The 19,485-nt window shown below is 48.1% G+C and overlaps 1 protein-coding gene across 2 annotated transcripts in view; it reads left to right on the top strand.

Annotated features, from left to right (window-relative positions):
* Positions 1–12,202, top strand: part of VGLL4 (vestigial like family member 4) — a 104,002-nt gene extending 91,800 nt beyond the window's left edge. For both annotated transcript variants that reach the window (XM_054166662.1, XM_009905587.2), the window contains 3 exons: positions 6,795–7,017; positions 9,790–9,910; positions 11,350–12,202. In XM_054166662.1, the coding sequence (XP_054022637.1) occupies positions 6,795–7,017; positions 9,790–9,910; positions 11,350–11,618 (613 nt within the window). In that variant the 3' untranslated portion in view covers positions 11,619–12,202. The remainder of the gene's footprint in view (positions 1–6,794; positions 7,018–9,789; positions 9,911–11,349) is intronic.
* Positions 12,203–19,485: the final 7,283 nt, after the last annotated feature.

The following is a 19,485-nucleotide window of genomic DNA, read 5'->3' on the forward strand; positions in this document are numbered from 1 at the left end:
TTCATACTTCCAGTTACCTCAGCAGAATTAATGAGGGCACTTACCGTGGCAGAATTTTTCCAGATATTTATTATATGTTAAACATTTTGTTGTTTACATCAGGGGTATGGCCTCACATAATAAAAACTCTGCAGAAAATTCTGGTGCTTTAAAATGAGCCCTCAGGTGTACCACAGGGTGAGAACCTAAGGAGGAGGCTTGGAGTTGAATGAGCAGGCTTCTGCGTGCAGAGCAGAGCACTCGGTGAGCGAGCAGGGGTTCTGGGGTAAATGTTTCTTTCTTTCAAGCTGAGTGACAGGGTTTGATTTTCACAGGTAATGTGCAGTCAGAACCTGTTGCAGTGAGGTAACACTGTCATTCCTGGATCGTGTGTACGTGTGTGTGTTGCAGTGGTGACGTAATTTTTCATGTAGTACACCCCAGCACTTTCCTTGCTCATGTTTGTCATCATAAAGCAACCAGCACTACCCTTTGAAACAGTCCTGGGAGTGCTGGAGCAAAGATGGCCAAGCATGAAGAAAAAAATTCCTGTGAGAAAAACAAGCAGGGTCTGAGATTGTGTTAATTGATTTTACTGTACGTTAGCTTTAGATTTCAGTTCTGTGGCTTTGGCTTTTGGATAAGGTCTTACATCATGCGGTTCTCTTGCATTCCTTCATACTTGTGAAGCCTTCAGGAAGGGAAGCTCCTCAGCATCTGAAGATTTGTGCTTGGTGCAGGCAGTAACAGGACACTCCTTCATGTATTTCACAGCTTTCTATTCATCTGTTTCTTTTTCTGTGAAATCTCTTCTCCTGGTTGATTACATTTGCAAGGAACTGTCTGGTCCGAGACTTCATCTCTGAAACATCTTGGTTTGGGGAGGATAAATACAGAAGGCCTGACTGATGTTTGTTTATAGATAGGATTAGCTTATTTCTTGTTAGCATGTTTTCAAAGGTTTGATTCTGACTTCTCATCTCAAGGGCTCTTCCATGGGTTGTGAATCGGAATTTAAGGGAAGGAACTGCAGAATTCTGGTGGAAGTGGAGAGGGCAGAGAGAAGTAGGTACGGTTGGTGCAGTTGTCCTTCTGGTTCTGAAAGAACTTGTGTAAATAGGATGCTGCTTTCTCCAAACTGGGCATGACACCCAAGGTGAAAAATTCAAAAGAACAAAAGCTCCTTTTCTGGGCAGAGTTCAGCTGAATTGAATTACTCATGGCTGGAGGAGCCTTGAAGCAGTGCTTAAAATCCTGGGTGCCTTTGCTGAGTTGTTTGTAGCCTGAGGCAGAAAGTGAAGGCTTGGCCACCTGCTGCTTTGCTTGTTAACTGGAATGGGGGAAGAAGCAGAGGATTTCCCAGCTAAAGGCTGGGGTTAAAGGACTGCTCTGTTACCAGCGACTCCAGAGCCCTCCAGGAGCAGAGCAGGAGGCAGAGCACCTGTAGCGTGGCTTTGGGAGAGGTGCTGGTGGAAGATCAGTCACCAGTTCTGTCTGTGCCTTGGTCTGAATGTACCATCTTCAGCTGGTCCACAAGATTTCCTGCAGGGAGGAATGTACTGTGCAAAAAAAGGAAGGCCTCTTCTATCTTTCTCAGGAAACCACACCACCTGCCCAGGTTCTGGGGTGGACAGGATTCCTGTAAAAAGAATCATCTCCCACAGGTTCTCTACTTGAAAGCTTTGTGGGCTCAAAACCCTGAAAGGAAGAGGCTATTCAACAGGGAAGCATAAAGCTAGAGAAACTGGGACGGAGGAAGGGTTCTGTGTTTAGGTGGCAGCCATTCAGTGTAGATGTTTGAAGAGTGTCTTGGGCTGTTTGCAGTATTTTTTGTGTGTGTTATGAATGCTTCAGATGACTGGCTGGCAGTCAGAGAGCAAACTGCTAATACTTGCACACCTTGTTTGGGGTTTTTAGTGAATTTAGATTGCTTAAACGATTCAGAGTAAGGAACACCTAGGATTCCCCCTGCCCCCAGATATGTATCCTTGTATTTTGAAATACCACCTTAAATTCTTGTGTTCCCACCTCACAGTGTATCCAAGGAGATTCTTCTGCAGGAAATGATCCCCATCATGTGGAGAAGATATCTGAAATCAGTGGATTATAAATCCTGGAGTAGTCTGCAACAAAAGCAGCTGTCCCTTCCGACCTCAGGAGTTTGGGAAGGAAGACAGGAAAAGACGTTAGCAAATGAGTGTTACAAGGATGCTGAAAATATTAAAATCAAATCTGAATTGGGTCACACAAATGAGAGCTTTCTCTTAAGCAAGATTTAAGCGTTGTGTTTGTATAAAGAAAACCATCTTAGAGGATAATTAAAAGCACTGTAAGTGGATACTTGTTCTCTGTGAGTGAAACACTGCTGCAGCACAACCATTTCACATTAGGGCTCTGTGTCTGCCAGAGGCAGTGTGAACCGTCTGTGATTTCTACACTGGGAGGTACAGTAATAGTTCTGGCATCTCTTCCTCAAGGATCTGCATACTGGAAGTGAGTGCAAGCAAAGCTGTCCCCTTCGGTGGGCCTCTTTTTTCCCCTTTTCCTCAAGCAGCTGGCAGAGTTAGGCTGTTCCTGCAGGATGAGTGCGAATTACTGCCGCTCAGTGCCAGCGAACAGAACAGCCGCCCTTAAAGGGTGGACAGCAACAGAGTTGCTGAGAACAATGCATTTTAGCTACCTTTGAACTGGTTCCTGAGGAGGGCTGGAACAATTAATAACCGCTCTTTGGACCCAAAGCGGAGCAGCCTCTGAGCGAGCAGTCAGGATGTGTGTGGTTTTGGTATGACATCCATCTGAGCACATGATGCTTGGTAAGTGCTGGAGCCTGGGTTATGATTCACTGGGGAGAAACATGGAAAACAATGTCTGTTTTTCAAGTGCTGGAGAAATTAATTTAAGGTTGGAATCCTCTACGATTCCATTAAAACAAACCTGCCCCAGTAGCTTCAATGCTCCTGTTAGAAGGGAGGGCAGGGTGATGGGTACAGCATCCCCCTGCCCCGATGCCTGCTCAGGGTCCCACCAGTACCAACTGGCTCTTTGCAAGCCCCTGGGGTTGCAGTGGCATCTTCACCACCGAAGATGGAGTCCAGAGTTACACATGCTGATCTGGAAGACACAGTGGAGCTTGGGGGATTGGTGTAGCTGTTTGGACAGCTGGATTTATTTGTAGTGTATATTTTTAAGTTATTTTTCAAACAGGGTCAGAAATCCTCCTTTGTAATTTTCTGCCCTTCTGTTTGAACTACGAGATGTCTCTCTGCTGGTTCAGTGCCTCTGGAATTTTAAAGCTAATTGACTTTGGTGATATATAATTATCTTCAAACACATGCAATTTGAGTGCTCCTTCAGACAAAGCATCTAATATCAACACAAGAATGACCTCTCTCCATACATAATCATCTAAAGGAAACGTAACAAACTTTCAGTTTCTAGTAGCAAATGATTTTTAAAGTCATGTCTGAAGTGGGAATTATTTAATCCTGTGGAACTGAGTATCTTCATGTCCAGTTGTTTTACAGACAGCTGTAGGGTTTGCTGTTTCCAGTGGAACAGGAGGGGCTCAGAGGTGCTGGTGTGTTTCCACAAGGGCACAGCTATCCTGTTGCTATTCTACACAGCGCTGTAAAGTTTTCAGCTGGGCTCAGGAAACACAATTCCTGCTGTGGAAGGAGAAGCTTCAGGTTTTGTTGGTTTGGGTTTGTCTTGGTTTGGGTTGGGTTTTTTCTTTGTACAGACTGTACAGTTGAAGGGAGATGAATTGAGGAGAGTGAAGTATAAACGGTTCCCGGCCTGGAAGAGTTGTTCTAATTTAGAAGAGGGAATTATTTGCCTACAGCAAGGGCCAGGGTGTGGTCTGCCCAGATTGCTGAAGAGAGCTCAGTGATTTGGGGTATCTCTAGGGAAGGGCTGCCCACTGCTCTGCTTCCTGGCTTCAGACTGAGCCCAGTTCCCAGCCCCTTCTTCCAGTTTTTTGCAGAGGCGTTTTGTTGTTGGTGGTGGTGGTGTTTTGGCAGCACAACCACCAGTTCACCAATACTTAAGGCTGTGACTTTCTGTTTAAAGTGAGGAGGGGTGAAATAGGTGCTGTTGTGTAAAATGGAAAATCTTCTCTGCTGGGAAGTTTCTGCAGGTTTGCACATCACTGGTCATGTGGGAGCCCTGCCCCTTCCCAGTAAATCCACCACTAAACTGTTGAAATCCCAGTTCTAAGGAAAAAAAAAAACCAAACCCAAGCAACTGGTGTAGCTAAATTATTGATTTTTGTTTCATTTTGAGTACTTTTGGTGGAGGAAAAAAGCCTTTCCTTTGCAAACCAGCTTGTGCTTATTAAAACAAAACACGCTCGTTCTGAAGAGGGACGATTTTGTTTTCCTCCAAGGCAGTGCAAAGCAGGACCCTCCTGGAGCTCTGTGTGGCTTTGCAGCCTCCAAATGGTTGTCTCAGTTGGAGCAGACCAGCTAATATGTAGTTGCAAAGTAAGATGCTGGCTGGGCGCCACCAAAGATACTGCATTGCAGCAAGGAGCAGGAGCCGTCCCCACACGGCATTGCCTTTCTCCCTCGCACAATGACTTTCTCCATGCCCTTTCAGGTTGCTGTTTCCCAGGCTGGCTGATGGCTGGTGTCCAGGTACAGCAACAGCCCGCAGAGCCCTGCTGGTGGTGGAGCAACGTGCTGGCTGCAGAGGGCTGCAGGAGGATGAGTCTGCTCTGCTCGGTAGCTGTAATTCAAGATGGGGCTACTGTACTTTAGAGCCTGTTGTGCTGCTGCTAAGTCACATTTGCATCAGTCATTAGCTCAGAGCAATGCAATTCCAAACTTTCCTCTGAAGGCTGCTGCTGCAGATCAGGCTCATGAAGTGTGACACCACCCAAGCTGGCAAGGCAGCCCTGCCAGAGCGTGTTTCCTGGTGGGCCGTGTGCTGGGGGCACAGATCTGGCCTGCAAAGAATGGCTCAAGATTCTCAGAGAACATCTTGAGCAGCAGCTGTGAAAAGGTTAGATTTTATGGTCGATTCTGCTAATCTGCAGCTGCTAATTAGTAATTAGTTAAAAGGGACAAGTGATAGGCGGGGGTGGGGGGGTGGGGAGGGGGTGGGGAGCAGAGGGCTCCAAACGGTACAAATTGCGTTGTTAGTCTGTTGGCTGTTCCCTCCTAAACCTGTCAGGGGAATTTGGCAGAGAGACTGAGCTGGGTCCAGAGCTTCTCAAGTTGCTGGTTGCCTGGTATCACGTTAACCCTAACTTGTACCAGGGTAAATGAGCTGAGTTTTGATTCAGGCAGCAAGAGCAGATTTCTGTACAACCCAGTGGCTCTTGAGCAATCTGAACTGTAGTGCTGGTCTTGTGGTAAGATAGCAAAGGTCCTGTCCCTGGATACAGCAGAGATCTGGACCTCATCTAAAGAAAGCTCACAGCTTTTCTAGCCCTGTGAGAGGGCCCAAAAGAACAACAAAGGTCTAGAACAGTTTTTGTTTGAAGAAAGCATCCCAGAGAAAAAGAGGTTGTTGGACAGAGAGATAACTCAGGAGTGGCATGAAGAAGCAGGGAACGATGGCTTTGTGTCTCTCTCCTAGTACAAGAACTAGGGCTGTAGCAGACCAGGCCAGTGGATTTTCAGTTACAAAGAACCAAAAAGAGCCCATGAAATGGCGCATGTGTGTGTGTGAACAGTGGTGTGGAGTTGGAGGATGTGTGTACACCAGTGCTGCTTTGATTCACCATGACATGGAGAAATCAGCTTAGGGTAATCTTTCTGGTTTTAACTAATGGGTAACACCAAGCAAGCATTAGGGAAAACAAAGTATTTAGTTTATATAATCCTGCAACATTTTCCTATAGCATTTTTGTTGGTAAGCTTTGGAGTCCCTTGTTTCCCTCTTGTTAGAGTGGTATTTTTCCCCTCACCCTTCCTTTTGGAGAGGCCTTCTCAGATATTGTAGCAGGCAGTAGCTTCTTGGAGTTGTACCTTCCTTCAGTTGTGAAACTCTTCATACGTCTTAATTTTTCCCTCTGTCCCTTTTCTCTCCTTGCCCAGTACTCATCAGAGTTTTTTACAGATTGCTTCTTGTGTATTAATTTGCTCTGCTCTGCTTTAAAAAGCAGGGGGGAAACAGCCTTGTGTTTCACCCCCTTACACACTTTCTGCTGGCTCACTGCTTTGCCTTTATTGCCAGCTCTACTGCTGTATGGAAACGGGGATGTCTCATGGCCAAGTACAAAATCAGTTCAATTTGAATTGCAGTGACTGACAGGCTAATGACCTGAGGACATCTACCCAGATTTACTGCTCTGTACTAGTTTGAAATTACCCTTAAAAGCAGTTGTAATTCGGTGATTCTGAGGTAAGTGCAGCGGAATTTGCCTTTCCTTAGTTTTTTGTGTGAGGACTCTTGCTTCCTGCTTTGATGCTCCCTGCATTCCACTGGTATCAACTTTGTCTTCTGAGTGAAACAAACCTTTTCTTGGACTTCAGCATTGACTAGAGAATATTGTGGTGTTAGAAGGCAGAGTGGGATTAATGGTGTGTTAAATGAGGAGGTGGCTGGTCTTAACAACGCATGGTCAGCTGACAACCTGGGTGCAGCTCTAGGCTGAAAAAAAGTGTTGGCTGCCAGAGCTTGGCAATGTAAGTCATTGATCTTTGCAGAGAGGTGGCCGAACAGACAAAGCTGCTTCTCTGAGGGATTCTGTACCCTCCTCAAATCCAAGCCAAACACATTGCCTTGTGCTTCTCAGAGGGACTGAAGGTCTAGTTACAACTTGTGGCAGCAGAAAGTCCCTGACCTCTCTCTCTGTCTTTGTGCGTTAGAAACAAGACTGCCAACGGAGATTACCGGAAGGAGCACCGGGAGAGGAGCCGCAGCCCAATCGAAAGGGCTGCTGCCCCAACAATGAGCCTCCATGGCAATCATGTCTACACCTCAATCCCCAGCCTGACCATGGATCAACCTCTAGCACTGACCAAAAACAGCACGGATGCAACCCGCACGGTCGGCATCACCCCTACACTGACTTCTGTGGAACGGCAGCAGGTACTGGACTGGGGCTTGACGAGAAACTCTGCGTGGTTGGAGGAATGCTTGCTGTAGACACAGTGAGGACTCCTCAGGCATAAGCAGAACGTGTTGGGAGTTGCAGTAGGTAGGTGACACTGTTCTTCAGGCCAAGGGTGTCTGAAAAATGCACGATGAATGTCCCAGCTCATCGTGTTCAGCACCAGTGATCTGTTGATGTTTAAATGTCTCTGTCACTTGGCCTTCCTGCTTCTCCCCATGCTTTGCTGAGCCTGTAAATGGATGCACGTGTTTTCACTGGGGATGCAAAGCCCGTGGCTGAACAAAGCTCCAGGACTTGCTAGGCAGGTAAAGAGGATGTTCTGTGCTCCTCCTCGAAGATGGTGCATGCTGCCCTCCCCTGCCACCACTGCTGAAGGAGAGGTGCCAGCATAAAGGGGCAGTCTGCACTGAATTTTCCAGGTGAAAGAAGTTGGGATGGCCATGATTGTTTCAGCCAGCCAAAAGCATTCATTGTGTTGGTCAGAGCAGCATTGTGCCACTGTCTGATGGCTTTTCCTGCAGCAAAGTTTGTTTCCATATGCTAGAGTATTTTTGTTGTTCTGGTTTTGGCCACCCATCTTGTATCTGGCATTTGTTTTCCTTCCAAGCTGCTGCAGAGGAGCCATTCCTGTGCAGGTTTCTTGTATCAGCTGCAGTGTTGAGACACTGAACTGCACGTCTCTGCTGTGGTGCCCTGCAGAGGGTGAACACTTGGAGCAGGTGATCTCTCAGAGGCTGGGACTTTTTATGTGCAGTTTATGGAGCTCCTTGTGCCTGGAGCTGTGTGGGTTTTCATGGCGGCTGGTGACACGCACGCACTAATCTCCTAGGCCTGGCTGTGCCCGAGGGCCTGGCCTTGCAGCAGCGCTGCTGCTCTCTTGCATCACTTGGCAGGCAGATGGGGGTTATTGTTCTGTGCAGAAGAGCTCTGCTTTGCTGCCGTGCCCGGCGATGACAGAGGAGGAAGGGACAGGCTGCCAGTGACGACACCGCTGCCCTTTGACAGTGCTGCCACTGTGCCTCGGCCTTGCAGCCAGCACCACTGACACTTATCTGGCCTGTTTGACTTGGGACCATTCCTGCTGCCTATTGCCAGGTTCCTCCTCCTTTGTTATCTTTGACATTTTGAGCCAGACTGCAGTCTGTTTTCTTGGGAAAAGAAGATGTTGAGTTAAGAGCACAGAGCAGAAATCATACACAAGAAAAAGGGTGTTGAAACTAAGAAACCCTCACCTGAGTCTAAGCACCAGACTTGCTAGAGTTAGATACTGGTTGGACTCAATCTTAAAGCTCTTTTCCAGGCAAAATGATTCTGTCATGAGTTGTTCTGTTGGGTGACTTATTAACTGTCACATCTTGAATAGGATTCAGTCTTACTCTGCTTCTAACCGAGGTGGGGGAAAACCTACCCTGTTACTTTGAGCAGCACAGGGCCACTGAGCTGCTGCAGCTGCTGTTCCTGCACTTTCAGCTTCTCTCTGTATTTCCATACAAATGTGGCTAGTCTGCTCCATGCACCCACATGCACAGAACCATGCCAGGGATTCCCTAAGATGTCTTCTCCTGCATCTCACACCCTTCATGGTGTTGGTATGCGCATTTTACAGACGTGCTGGTCTGTGTCCTGTATCTGAAATACTCTTCTGAAGAGAGAAGCACATAACACACATCTCAAAAGCTTGCATCAATGTTCCTGTGCCCTTGCTTTGTCTAGACCAAAAGGCCACTGAATGATGCGAACTCCTTCCTGCCTCAGTGACTCTCTGGTGTGCTGACTGTCCTGGGCATGCTGCAGAGAGCTGTGAAACAGACAGGAAATTGAAGTTCTTGTTGATTGCAACGGCTCTGGTCATGTTTTGGAGACTTGACCATTAACTTCCATTGAGTATAGTAAAATGGGCTCCTTGCATCATAAACAACCCCAAAGATGCAAAGCCAAAGCACTCCCATACTGGTGTGTTTGCCCTGCAGTCACCTGGAGAAACTGGGACTTGTCTATTCCCAAGGCCTTGTTTCCGTGTGACATTTACATAGCAAACAGCTTCAGGAAGAGCATTTACTGTTCACACTTGGTACGTTGTAGAACTGAGATTATGAGTGGAGGTTTGGGGATTTGCCTGTGTTAAGAATGAAAAATGATAATGGTTAGTAAACGATGCTGGAAAGGCAGATTAGCTCCCACAGGAGAGTTCTTGTGGTCAGGCCTGGCTCAGGAGCTCTTTGTGTTTGTTTTACATCTTTTGGGGCTTATGATTTTGTGGCTGAATTAGGCGAGGAAAGCCTCACTTCACTTCTGTATGAAAAGTGATAATGTTAAAACTGGACATAGGCAACAAGTACCTGTACAATCCAAAAAGCCCTGCAGAGCCCTGGGACCAGGAGGGGATGTGGCCATCGAATGGAATGTGTTGACGTTCAGTTGTGCATATGTAATGTCTGTGAAGTGGAACCAGTCACTGTAAAATCACTGTAATGCTTTTAATGATTTGTTTTGATACTGCCCTCCCTCTGTGTGACTGCTTGCCACTGACAGCTCGGAGCTGTGAGGGGCATGCAGCGTGGGGTTTATTAATCAGACAAGGTTTGGGGTTTAAGGGGGTTATTGATCTGGACACTTGATGGGTTACTTCACTGCTGGCATTGGGCTCAGTGTTTGTACAGCTCAAGTGATTAGGCAGTGGAGTGCTGCAATGTGGCTCTGGCTGCTGGCCCCCGTGAGTGACAGTTTGTGTTTCTCTGTCCTGTCAGAACCGTCCATCTGTCATCACCTGTGCTTCTGCCAGCACCCGGAACTGTAACCTCTCCCACTGCCCCATTGCCCACAGCGGCTGTGGCTCTGCCGTGCCTGCCTACAGAAGACCCTCCAGCAGTAAGTGACATCTCCACACTCCTAGCTGCCTGGCCAGAGTTAGAGGAGAACAAGCTGGTCTCACTAACCTGAGCAGGGGCGCTCTGGTGCATTAACAGGAGGTGAAACAACAGACAGCTCCGTGTCTCCTTTCTGCCCAGAGCCAGGCTAGCACAGGTCCTCTCCCCAGCCTTTCTGCCCAGAGCCAGGCTAGCACAGGTCCTCTCCCCAGCCTTTCTGCCCATGCCAGAACAAAAAGCACCACTGAGAACTGGGGGGAGACTTTTGCTTTTCCTTTGAGGAGCCTCCAAATTTAACACAGCCCTTTCAACTCAGAACTGCTGGTGCACAGTTTTGACAAATGCCACTTAACCAAAGGGCATGGCAGTGTACCAGTACCACTGTGATGGAGGGAAGAACCCAAAAGGCCATGCTAGAGGAATAATAATAATTGTGACTTTAAAAAGAGAACATCACTGTGTTAAGAACTAGAAGCTGAAGGAGGACTTAAGAGACACCAGTAGATAGGGATCCAAGGTGTTAGAAGTTTTCTAGAGAGCTTGTTTCTTGCCTGAGGAGAGCTGTTCCAGTGAATGCCCAGCTCTGTTCACACAGGCTTTGGAAGAGCAGTGCATGGTTTGTGTAAAGACTTCTCTCCTGTCTCTAAGAGATCTTTGTGCACGGCACTCATGTTTGTGTTACGGTATTTGCAGATTGGCTTGATTGATCCTATTTAGTCTGAGGAAATTGTTGTTGTTATTATTCAAACCCTGCCTTTTAAGGTTCTTTGATCTCTTGTAATAGTATTGCAAGAGGATTATATCTGTCTTACAGTACTACAATAGTCTAGTACTTGTAGTACCTAGTGGAGAGATGATGACTGAAGTATGTAAAGTAAGCTGAGTCCCTGAAGTCAGCTTTTAGATTAAAGTCTCCTCACATCTGCTGGTATCTGCAGGCTTGGAAGCTGGTTTGAAGAACTGTTCTCAACTTTAATTCTTTTAAAGCCTAAATATAAGTTGTCTGTGATTGTTTTGGGAGAGGGTTTCCATGGAATCAGAGCCGTGGCTGCTACTATCCTGGGGGAATCACAATTCTATGTTAAATGCTTACCTGTTGCAGGTCACAGAATGCAAAGAATATTTAACTCCATTTATTACTATCTTAATTTTAACTCCTTCCATCTTCCTCCCCAGCCCCTTCAGAGCAGTTCTGTTGTGATGTAAAGTGGGTTAGAAGGGACCTTAGTGATCATCTACTCCAACCTACTTACCATGGTAAATCTCAACTAGATTTGGTTGCTCAAGGCCTCATCCAGCCTAGCCTTGAACACCTCCAGGAAGGAGGCGGCCACATCTTTTATGCTGAGATGATGGGAAAGGGGAGAAAATGGGGGGATTATGAGCCCAGTGGTACTGCAGGGTAAGAGGTAACACTGCTCTGCCTTCTTCTCTGTCTAGCTACCACCGCTTGTGACCCGGTGGTGGAAGAGCACTTCCGCCGAAGCCTGGGCAAGAACTACAAGGAGCCTGAGCCAGTGGCAAACTCCGTGTCCATCACGGGGTCAGTGGATGACCACTTTGCCAAAGCACTTGGGGATACCTGGCTTCAGATCAAAGCTGCCAAGGACGGCGTCTCCAGCAGTCCAGAGTCTGCCTCACGGCGGGGCCAGTCTTCCCCCTCCTCTCACATGGTCAATCATAATCACTCGCCCTCCGTGGTCTCCTGAGGAGAGGACCCTTGCCTCGTGAATCTGCATGGTTTGACTGAGCTTGGAACAGTGCTGACAATAGTGTTGGGGGAGGGAGATTAGTTTTCGACACCTGGGTTCATGTACTCACTTTTCCTTTTGTCAAAGGGTGCCCTTCGAGACGATAGCAGGAACTATTTCATAACGATCCATACGATGTAGCATCCTTTTTCCTGCCTCAGTTACCAAAGAAACCTCCGCTGCAAATCCGCTGCCCCTCCCGAGCGTACCGCGCGCTAACCCACAAAAGCCATCACGCATAGTTGGTTGACCCAAACGCTCCTTGCTTCCATTAGCTTCTCGAGACTAGAATTTGTCTGGTTTGCTTCCATTGCTTTGGGGTTGGTTGGTTGTTTTTTTGTGTTCCTTTTCCCTCTGTGAAGTACTTTTGTATGTATATACTTGAAAAGAACTGTCATGTGTGATTTGCACTATTGGAGGAGGACTGAAGTTGCGTAGCAGCTTTCCGGAAGACGCGAACATTTTGAGGGCAAACTGCTGAAAAAAAGGGTTTAAGGATGACATTTCTATCAGTTTGAGGTTTTATTTTTGGTTTTGGTTTGTTTTTTTTTTTTCCTTAAAGCAAAACAGCTTAGAAGGGGAAGTCTCATACAGGTTATAGGTCTTTCTCTCGTAGATTTCAGGTGCTTAGTGCTTGCAACTGGACTGCATCCTGTACGGAACACGGGCATTGTTTCCTGAACACTGCAGTTTGTTAGCGCAGAGCTGCGGCCGGAGGGCTCCATAGTGCTTCCCCACGCATGCGTTCCGAGCAATAGCTGGCATCTATTTGTGTAGGCAGCAGCGTAGCTAGTGGCTTTGCTCTAGAAGTAGTTGATTTTTGTCAGTAACAACCCTAGGTATACTTACTGCTGGTACAGTTGTACTCTATGATATTTGTATTTGATATTCACTTTAGCAGCGGCCAGCGAGCGAGGACAGCCTTGGGACAGGCCTCGAAGGAAGCGGGTTGGAGACAGAGGACGTGATGGCCCTTGTGCCGCCCAGCCCCAGTCTCTGCCTGCGGTGCTGGCTGCTGGGCTGAACTTGCTCCCTAGCGCTGAGTCTGTGTGATCCACCTTCACCTGGCTGCAGGCACCACTGCCGCTGCCTGTCCTGGCTCTACAGCAGGTGGCTGCAGCTGGTGACGTAGGACCTTTGGTGGTGTTGAGCTTGCTGATTGATAGCCTGGGCTGGGTGGCAGCATACATTCCTCCAGTAGAGAGCCTTCTGCAGCTGTTACGCCCTTATTATCATTTGCTAGATGAGTAGCTACTAACTAGACGTTAGGCAGTAGAGGCAGGTGCTACTATTACCAGCTTCTCTTCTCATTCAGTAACCGCTCTCCCCAAACATTCCATCTTCCCAGTACAGTTGCAACTAGGGCTTTTTTATGATACTGGGTTGCCCGAGAGGATTGGTTCCGTGTGGGAAGTCAGAACTCGTTGGCTGATGAGCAACACGTGATGTATTCTGGGCTATGTTACAGTATTGGGTCCATTGTGGCTTGTCTTTTACCTTCTGGTTTTATTCAAGTTAAGCTATTTAATTCAGAAGAGGTGCCAGGGTCAAGAGGCCTGGAGATTGGCTCTTACTCTTGTGGAGAAGGCGGCTGCTCAATTTTCTGCAAAGACACAAACCCACCCTCACCCTGCGCCCCAGTTTCACACATTTCACTACCACCTTACTGGGTAGTCCAACGCTTCCTTGCTTTGGCATTCAGTACCCTACTCTCTGTAGGAAGATTGTTAAAAAGAACACTTTTTTTATATAGGTAACTTTAAGACCATCGTTACGCTGTGCGTAAAGAATGTACAGAGAAATTTGTAGGTATTTTTTGAGGAACAATTAATTTGTTAATGATATGTAGCTATTTAATTTTTTTCCCTTTTCCTTTATTGTAATCATTCATTTATTATTTTTTTTTTTTTCCCCCTTGTGTTTGGAGAAAAAAGTTGATCTTTTTTTTTTTGTTGTTGTTGTTGTTGTAGATTTGTCTGTAATACAAGTTAAAAAAGTGCAGGAACACAGTTATTCTATGAGGACACTGCATTAGCATTAATAGCCACTAGTTTGTTATTTGCTCCGGGCTACTGAGCGTTGTAACAGTAAGATACTAATACTGTAGATGGACTCTGTGGAAAATGTGACTCCTCTTTCTTTGTCAACAGGAATAAGACAATGTTTTTAAAGCTAGTGTTTTCAAGTGATAGCTGTTTTACAAGGTCACATTTACTTATCTGAGATAGGTAAATGGCTTCGAGGGCAATAAAGGGTTTAAATGTGCCACGTCCAGTGAAAGGAAAACAAACCCCAGACACAAACGTTCGTTCGGCGCAAACAATGTCACGAAAGCCCAAAGGGGTGGGGGGGGGGCGGCAGGAAGCTAAACGGAACTCGCCCTCATGCCACGGGGTGAGGCTTCTTCACAGAGCCTGGTTATCTACAGCTCAGTTTGAGAGTCTCTCTGTGTTTGTAAATCTGTAATATACCCTTCTTTGTGGCCTTGTTTCACCTGGAGAAAAAAAAAGGTTTGGCAGGCCATCTTTTTTTTTGTACTTAAAAGTAGCCTTAAAGAACAATAAAGTGCTCTTAAATCACCCACCTGTGCCTGTCCCTCTGTGCTCATCGGGGAGGGGACAGAGGGCTTTCTGTGCTTCAGAAGCAAGCCAGTCCTCAGGCCCTGTTTTCCTGCTGAAGAAAGCCTCCTTCCCTAGGACAGCCACCCCGGTGAAGGGGCTGGCACAGCTGTAGGCTGGGCAGGGGCTTCCCTACAACTGATGAGTTGGGCAAGAAACAGCTTCCGCTTCTACCAGGTGCTGCCACAGCAGTGGTGGACAGAAGCATCTCTGGCTTTGGAGGACCCCACAGGCAGCAATCGCAGTGAGCAGGCCAGAAGTGTTTGCCCAGCGCTGCCCTCCTGGTTGGACTGCAGCTGCTGTTCTGCTCCAGCAGCAGCTCCTGCACAGTTACAGGCTGGGAAAACAGTTGGCCCAGCAATGGCTGTAATGCTCCTTCATTTTGGTTTGTCCCTCTGCTTCCCCCAGTTTTGCCCAGAGAACAGAGATGATTCCCTAACCACACCAGCTGCATTTCAGATGTAGGCACGCTGGGCCCTGTGCGTTCACAGATTGCATTGGGTTGGAAGGGACCCTGCAAAGTCATCTTGTAAAACCCCCTGCTCACCCAGCATGGGGAACAGCCCTTTCACAGCTCATTCCCTCAGCTGACTGGAGACACTTAATCCTTAAACATGTTCTACTTACCTGGCTTAGAGGTAGTTGGGTGAACCTGACCAGAGCCTTCAGAATTTCCAGAGGGCGAGGTGAGGGTGCCTCCAGCATTAACCCCTGAAAATAAGGAGATACAAAGCCCCAGTTGGAGTAGCAGTGCCCACGTGGCTTGAGGACAGAAGCAGACATGACCTGCATGTACACTGTACAGCAGAGGGCTGCTCCTGGGGGGCGGGGAGATTCTGGGAGAACACATCCAGAGTGATTAGTTTAACACATCTGAGAAGCAGCCTGCTAAATACCCATGGAAAGAAGCCTAAATAGAAGCTGTAAGAGCTGCTGGGAGGAGGCCAACTACAACAAGCCTCCCCGGCCTCTGTCTGCTCACTGAAGGGAGCTGGTTTCCTTTTAGGAAAAAGCCACCCCTCCATCAGCATCCTGGGGCCTACATGCAGTGGGACAGGCAGCTCTGCTGTCTTCCAGGTCAGCAGCTTACGGGAGAGTTCTGCTTTCTGTGTGGTGAAAGGAAAGCTGCAGGAAGCTTTTCCTAGCATGTGATTTTCCCTAATGAGCAGCAAGCAGTAATCTTGCACGCAAGGGCAGCACCGTGGCCTAGAGAGACAACCACACACACTTCATACTGCTCTTAGCAAGTCCTCCACCATTTGCAGCAGCTTCTCTTTTTCTGGGAGCTGAATGAAAGGCAGCTTGGACTCAATGAGCTTAAAAGCCTTTTCCAACAAAAGCAATTTGATGTCTCCAGCTGCCCCTCAGTAATCTCGCATCCCTACACACAGAACTTTTGCTGACTGAACTCAAACCTGAAGCGTCATTCTTGTAAACAAACAGACCTGGACTGACAAATAGGGGATTGAGTTTGGCTCCTTCTGCAGCACTCAGTGGGTGACCTCTCCTGAATCCAGCTTCTATGGGTTTCAAGCTGTAGAATCACAGAATTATTTCAACTGGCAAAGACCTTCAAGGTCATCCAGTCCAACTGCTCTACCAAGTCTGGGGCTAAACCTTGTCCCTCAACACCACATCTGTGTCTTTGAAACACCTCCATAGACTGGGGACTCAACTGCCTCCCTGGGTAGCTTGTTCCAGTGTTTCAGAACACTTTCCACGAAGAAGTTTCTTCTATTATCCAACCCAAACTTCTGCTGCTGCAACTTGAGGTCGTTTCCTCTTGTCCTATCAGTTGTTACATGGAAGAAGAGACCAACATCCACCTGGCCCCGACCTCCTTTCAGGGAGCTGTAGAGAGCCAGAAGGTCTCCCCTCAGCCTGCAGACTAACAACTCCCAGTTCATCTAGCCACTCCTCACCAGCCCCCTTCTCCAGACTTCACCAGCTTCACTGCCCTTCTCTACACCTGCCCCAGCACCTCAATGTCCTTCTTGTAGTGAGGGCCTCAAAACTGAACCCAGGGTTGTGGCCTCAGCATGGCCCAGCACAGGGGGACAATCACTGCCCTGGTTCTGCTGGCCACACTATTGCTGTCCTACCAGGTACTGTGCTCAGCACAGATCCTGGAGGCAGTGGGGTGCAGAGGCTCCTGCCACTGTTGCAGAGAATGTGGCAGGGAACTGCTGCAGGGCTCTCAGAGCAGCCCCAGTACTGCCCCCAGTAACTGAATTGGTGGACTTAAACTGGTGGAAGCACAACTCTGGAAGCTGTCACCAGCTCACCACCACAGACGGGAGCTATGGCTGCACCAGCTCAGAAGATACAGCACAGACAGCAGCTGAGGAGGCACTGAGGGTGGGTTGAAGGCTCCCAGAGGGGTACAGGGGCCTGCTAGAGTGGGGACAAATGCAGCTGGTCCTAGAGGGGTAAATCAGGCGAGAGAAGAAAGATACAAAGCTGCTGTGCAGCCTTGCTCAGAAGCCTCTGTGGAACAGCAGAGCTGGGAGCACTGACTGCTCAGGCTGTGCTAGCCCGACAGGAGGAGAGTGGGGGCCCACCCACAGTGCCATGTGGATGAGGACTGCTCCAGTGTCCACACACCACACCAGGGCCTCACGCTGCTTATAGATCAATACCCTGGCAAAGCACAGCAGCAGCTCTTCAGATGTTGTTTGTGCAAGGGCTCTACTCACCAGAGCTGGCACTAGGCTTGGCTTAGGGGACCATTCACCACTATCTTTAGATCCTTCTTGAGGAACAGTGAAGTAAGAAACCAGGCCACATCTTCCTGGTGCACTGAAGCTTCCTCTTCATACAGCCCTGAGAACATCAGACAGGCTGCCTCCAGCTCTCTCCCCTTTGCTGACAGGCACCACACAGCTGGGCCCTGTTGTGTTGAGGCACACTTCATCCCTGAAGGGCCCATGACAGAAAACACCCCACTTGAATCACTAAAATACACCAATTTAATACATTTTAAACCTCTCCTTCACGGGGAACATTCTGCCCCTCTCTGTGGACTGGTTATCTCCAGAGCACTGAGCGTAAGACAGCCAGGATGGATAACTGCACAGCAGTTACATGTGGCTCCCAGAAGCTGCCCTGCCCTTCAGGCCAAGCTCTGCTCTCTTCCCTTGGTGCTCTCCTGTCATGCAAGGCAATAGCACTGCCTGACTTCAGAGCTGCACAAGGGAGATCTCCTCAGAGCAGAAGAATGTTCAGTTCCTGTGGTAAGAGGCTTGTCTCTGGCCTTTACACCCAGAGAGGTGCTGGAAGGCCCTCAGAAGCAGCACTCCTCACCAGGAGGAACATTTAATACACATGCAGGATATTTTTCTCCATCCACAGGGCATAAGCTCGAAAGGGACCAGCAGACCTGGGTGGATGTTACTCACCTCTGTATGCATGCCAAAACTAGGAACAGAACCACTTCAGGGTGGCACCTTTCCATTTCGGTGCTTAACTTTCAGTCTTAGAACCTTCTTGATCGCAGCAAAGCTCCTGAGTGTGTCCAGGCCAAACCTTGCTCATCCTCTGTCCCAGGGAGACACTGGCACCAGCTGCTCATTTCTGTAGAGAAGGTAAGGGGAGATCAAGCCATTTCCTCCTGGACCTGAAGCCACACACAGCACTGCTCTCCCCAAGTCCCTCATCTCAGATAGTCATAGAACCACAGACTGATTTGTGTGGAAAGGGACTTTAAAAAGCTCATCTAGTTCAATGCCTCTGCAGTCAGCAGGGACATCTGCAATTAGAACAGGCTGCTCAGAGCCTCAAACAGCCTGACCAGGGATGGGGCATCTACAGCAAATCTGGGCAACCTGTGCCAGGGTCTCACCACCCTCCTCAGATGACACCAATGTACACAACTGAAGAGGCACACAGAGGGACCAGTGCCAGATGGCTCCCAGCATGAGCTCCTCCTGTGCTGCTCCTCCCTCTGCTGCTCAAGGAGGACAACATCATAGTGAAGGCATCTTCCAGCTTCATCTGACAAGAGCATCCTTGAGGAACATGAAATGGGAGTTTAGCTTTGTGACATGATTCATCAGCCAGCAAGGAGCTGAGCTGAGGAGTTTCACAGCTGCCAAGTGCTGTGTCTCTGGGGGGTTTGCACCCAACTGACAAGCCCACGGTTGGCATGGGACTAGTCAGCCATGGACACTCACTGACACGCAGCAACACTTCAGGAGATTTCCTTTTCTGTTGCCCACTTTTATACAATGACAAAGAAGTTGCTGACTTCAGGTAAGAACTCACCTCTTTGGATCACACCAAACCCTTTCAATATGGTTTTGCTGCAGGCCTGCCAGTTCCACTGTGCACTGCTCAGTCTAATTTTACATTTTATTTTGCTAAGCAGCAGCTTCCTTAAATTCCCAGGAGAACATCTGCCTTCTCTCCATCACTGACACACAGGCATCTGCCAGCATGGAGCTGTGTCAGCTGCGTGCCTGTGACATTTAGTAGGCAGAAAGCTGCTTATCTTAGAAGTGTTTGCTCACTTGGGCAGATGCTGCACACAGAGAACACTTCTGAGAGCATGCTGCTGCTCATGGTGGAATCAGTGTTACTTTTCTAACCCAGGAAAACACAAGCTCAAATCTCCTGCTTCCTGAAATACTACACTAGTGTGGGTCTGGTTGTACCCATGGCCTGTGTGCTAAAATACACACAGGACACAGGTCCCCTTAGCTCAGCTCTGGTTAGTTAAAAGGAGTATAAAATACACAGGAGTTTGCTGCTTTCAGAGACAAAAACGCTCTGACTAGTCTGAAAAAAGAAGAGTTCTCAGCCTAAACCCAAACCTGTACTCTTCACTGATCCACTGCACCTTGAGAATAATGGAAAGAACTGACAATACTTTAATCTCTAAGCAAGAGCCTTTGCTTTTCCTTTTCCTTCCAAGTGGAAGGTTCTGGGGCTCCTGCTAGGAATCACAGAATGTGATAGGTGGAAAGGGACCTTTAAAAGTCATCTAGTCTGACCCCCCTGCATTCAGCAGGGACATCTGCAACTAGAACAGGCTGCTCAGAGACCCAACCAACCTCACCTGCAATGGTTCCAGGGGTGAGGTATCTCCTACCTCTCTGGGCAGCCTGGGCTAGGGTCTCACCACCCCCAGTGTAAAATATTTCTCCTTTCTCTCCAGTCTCAATCTGTCTCTTTTAGCTTAAGCCATCATCCCTTGTCCTTTCATAACA

The sequence above is a fragment of the Dryobates pubescens genome, chromosome 1, assembly GCF_014839835.1.
Source record: "Dryobates pubescens isolate bDryPub1 chromosome 1, bDryPub1.pri, whole genome shotgun sequence".
NCBI lineage: Eukaryota > Metazoa > Chordata > Aves > Piciformes > Picidae > Dryobates > Dryobates pubescens.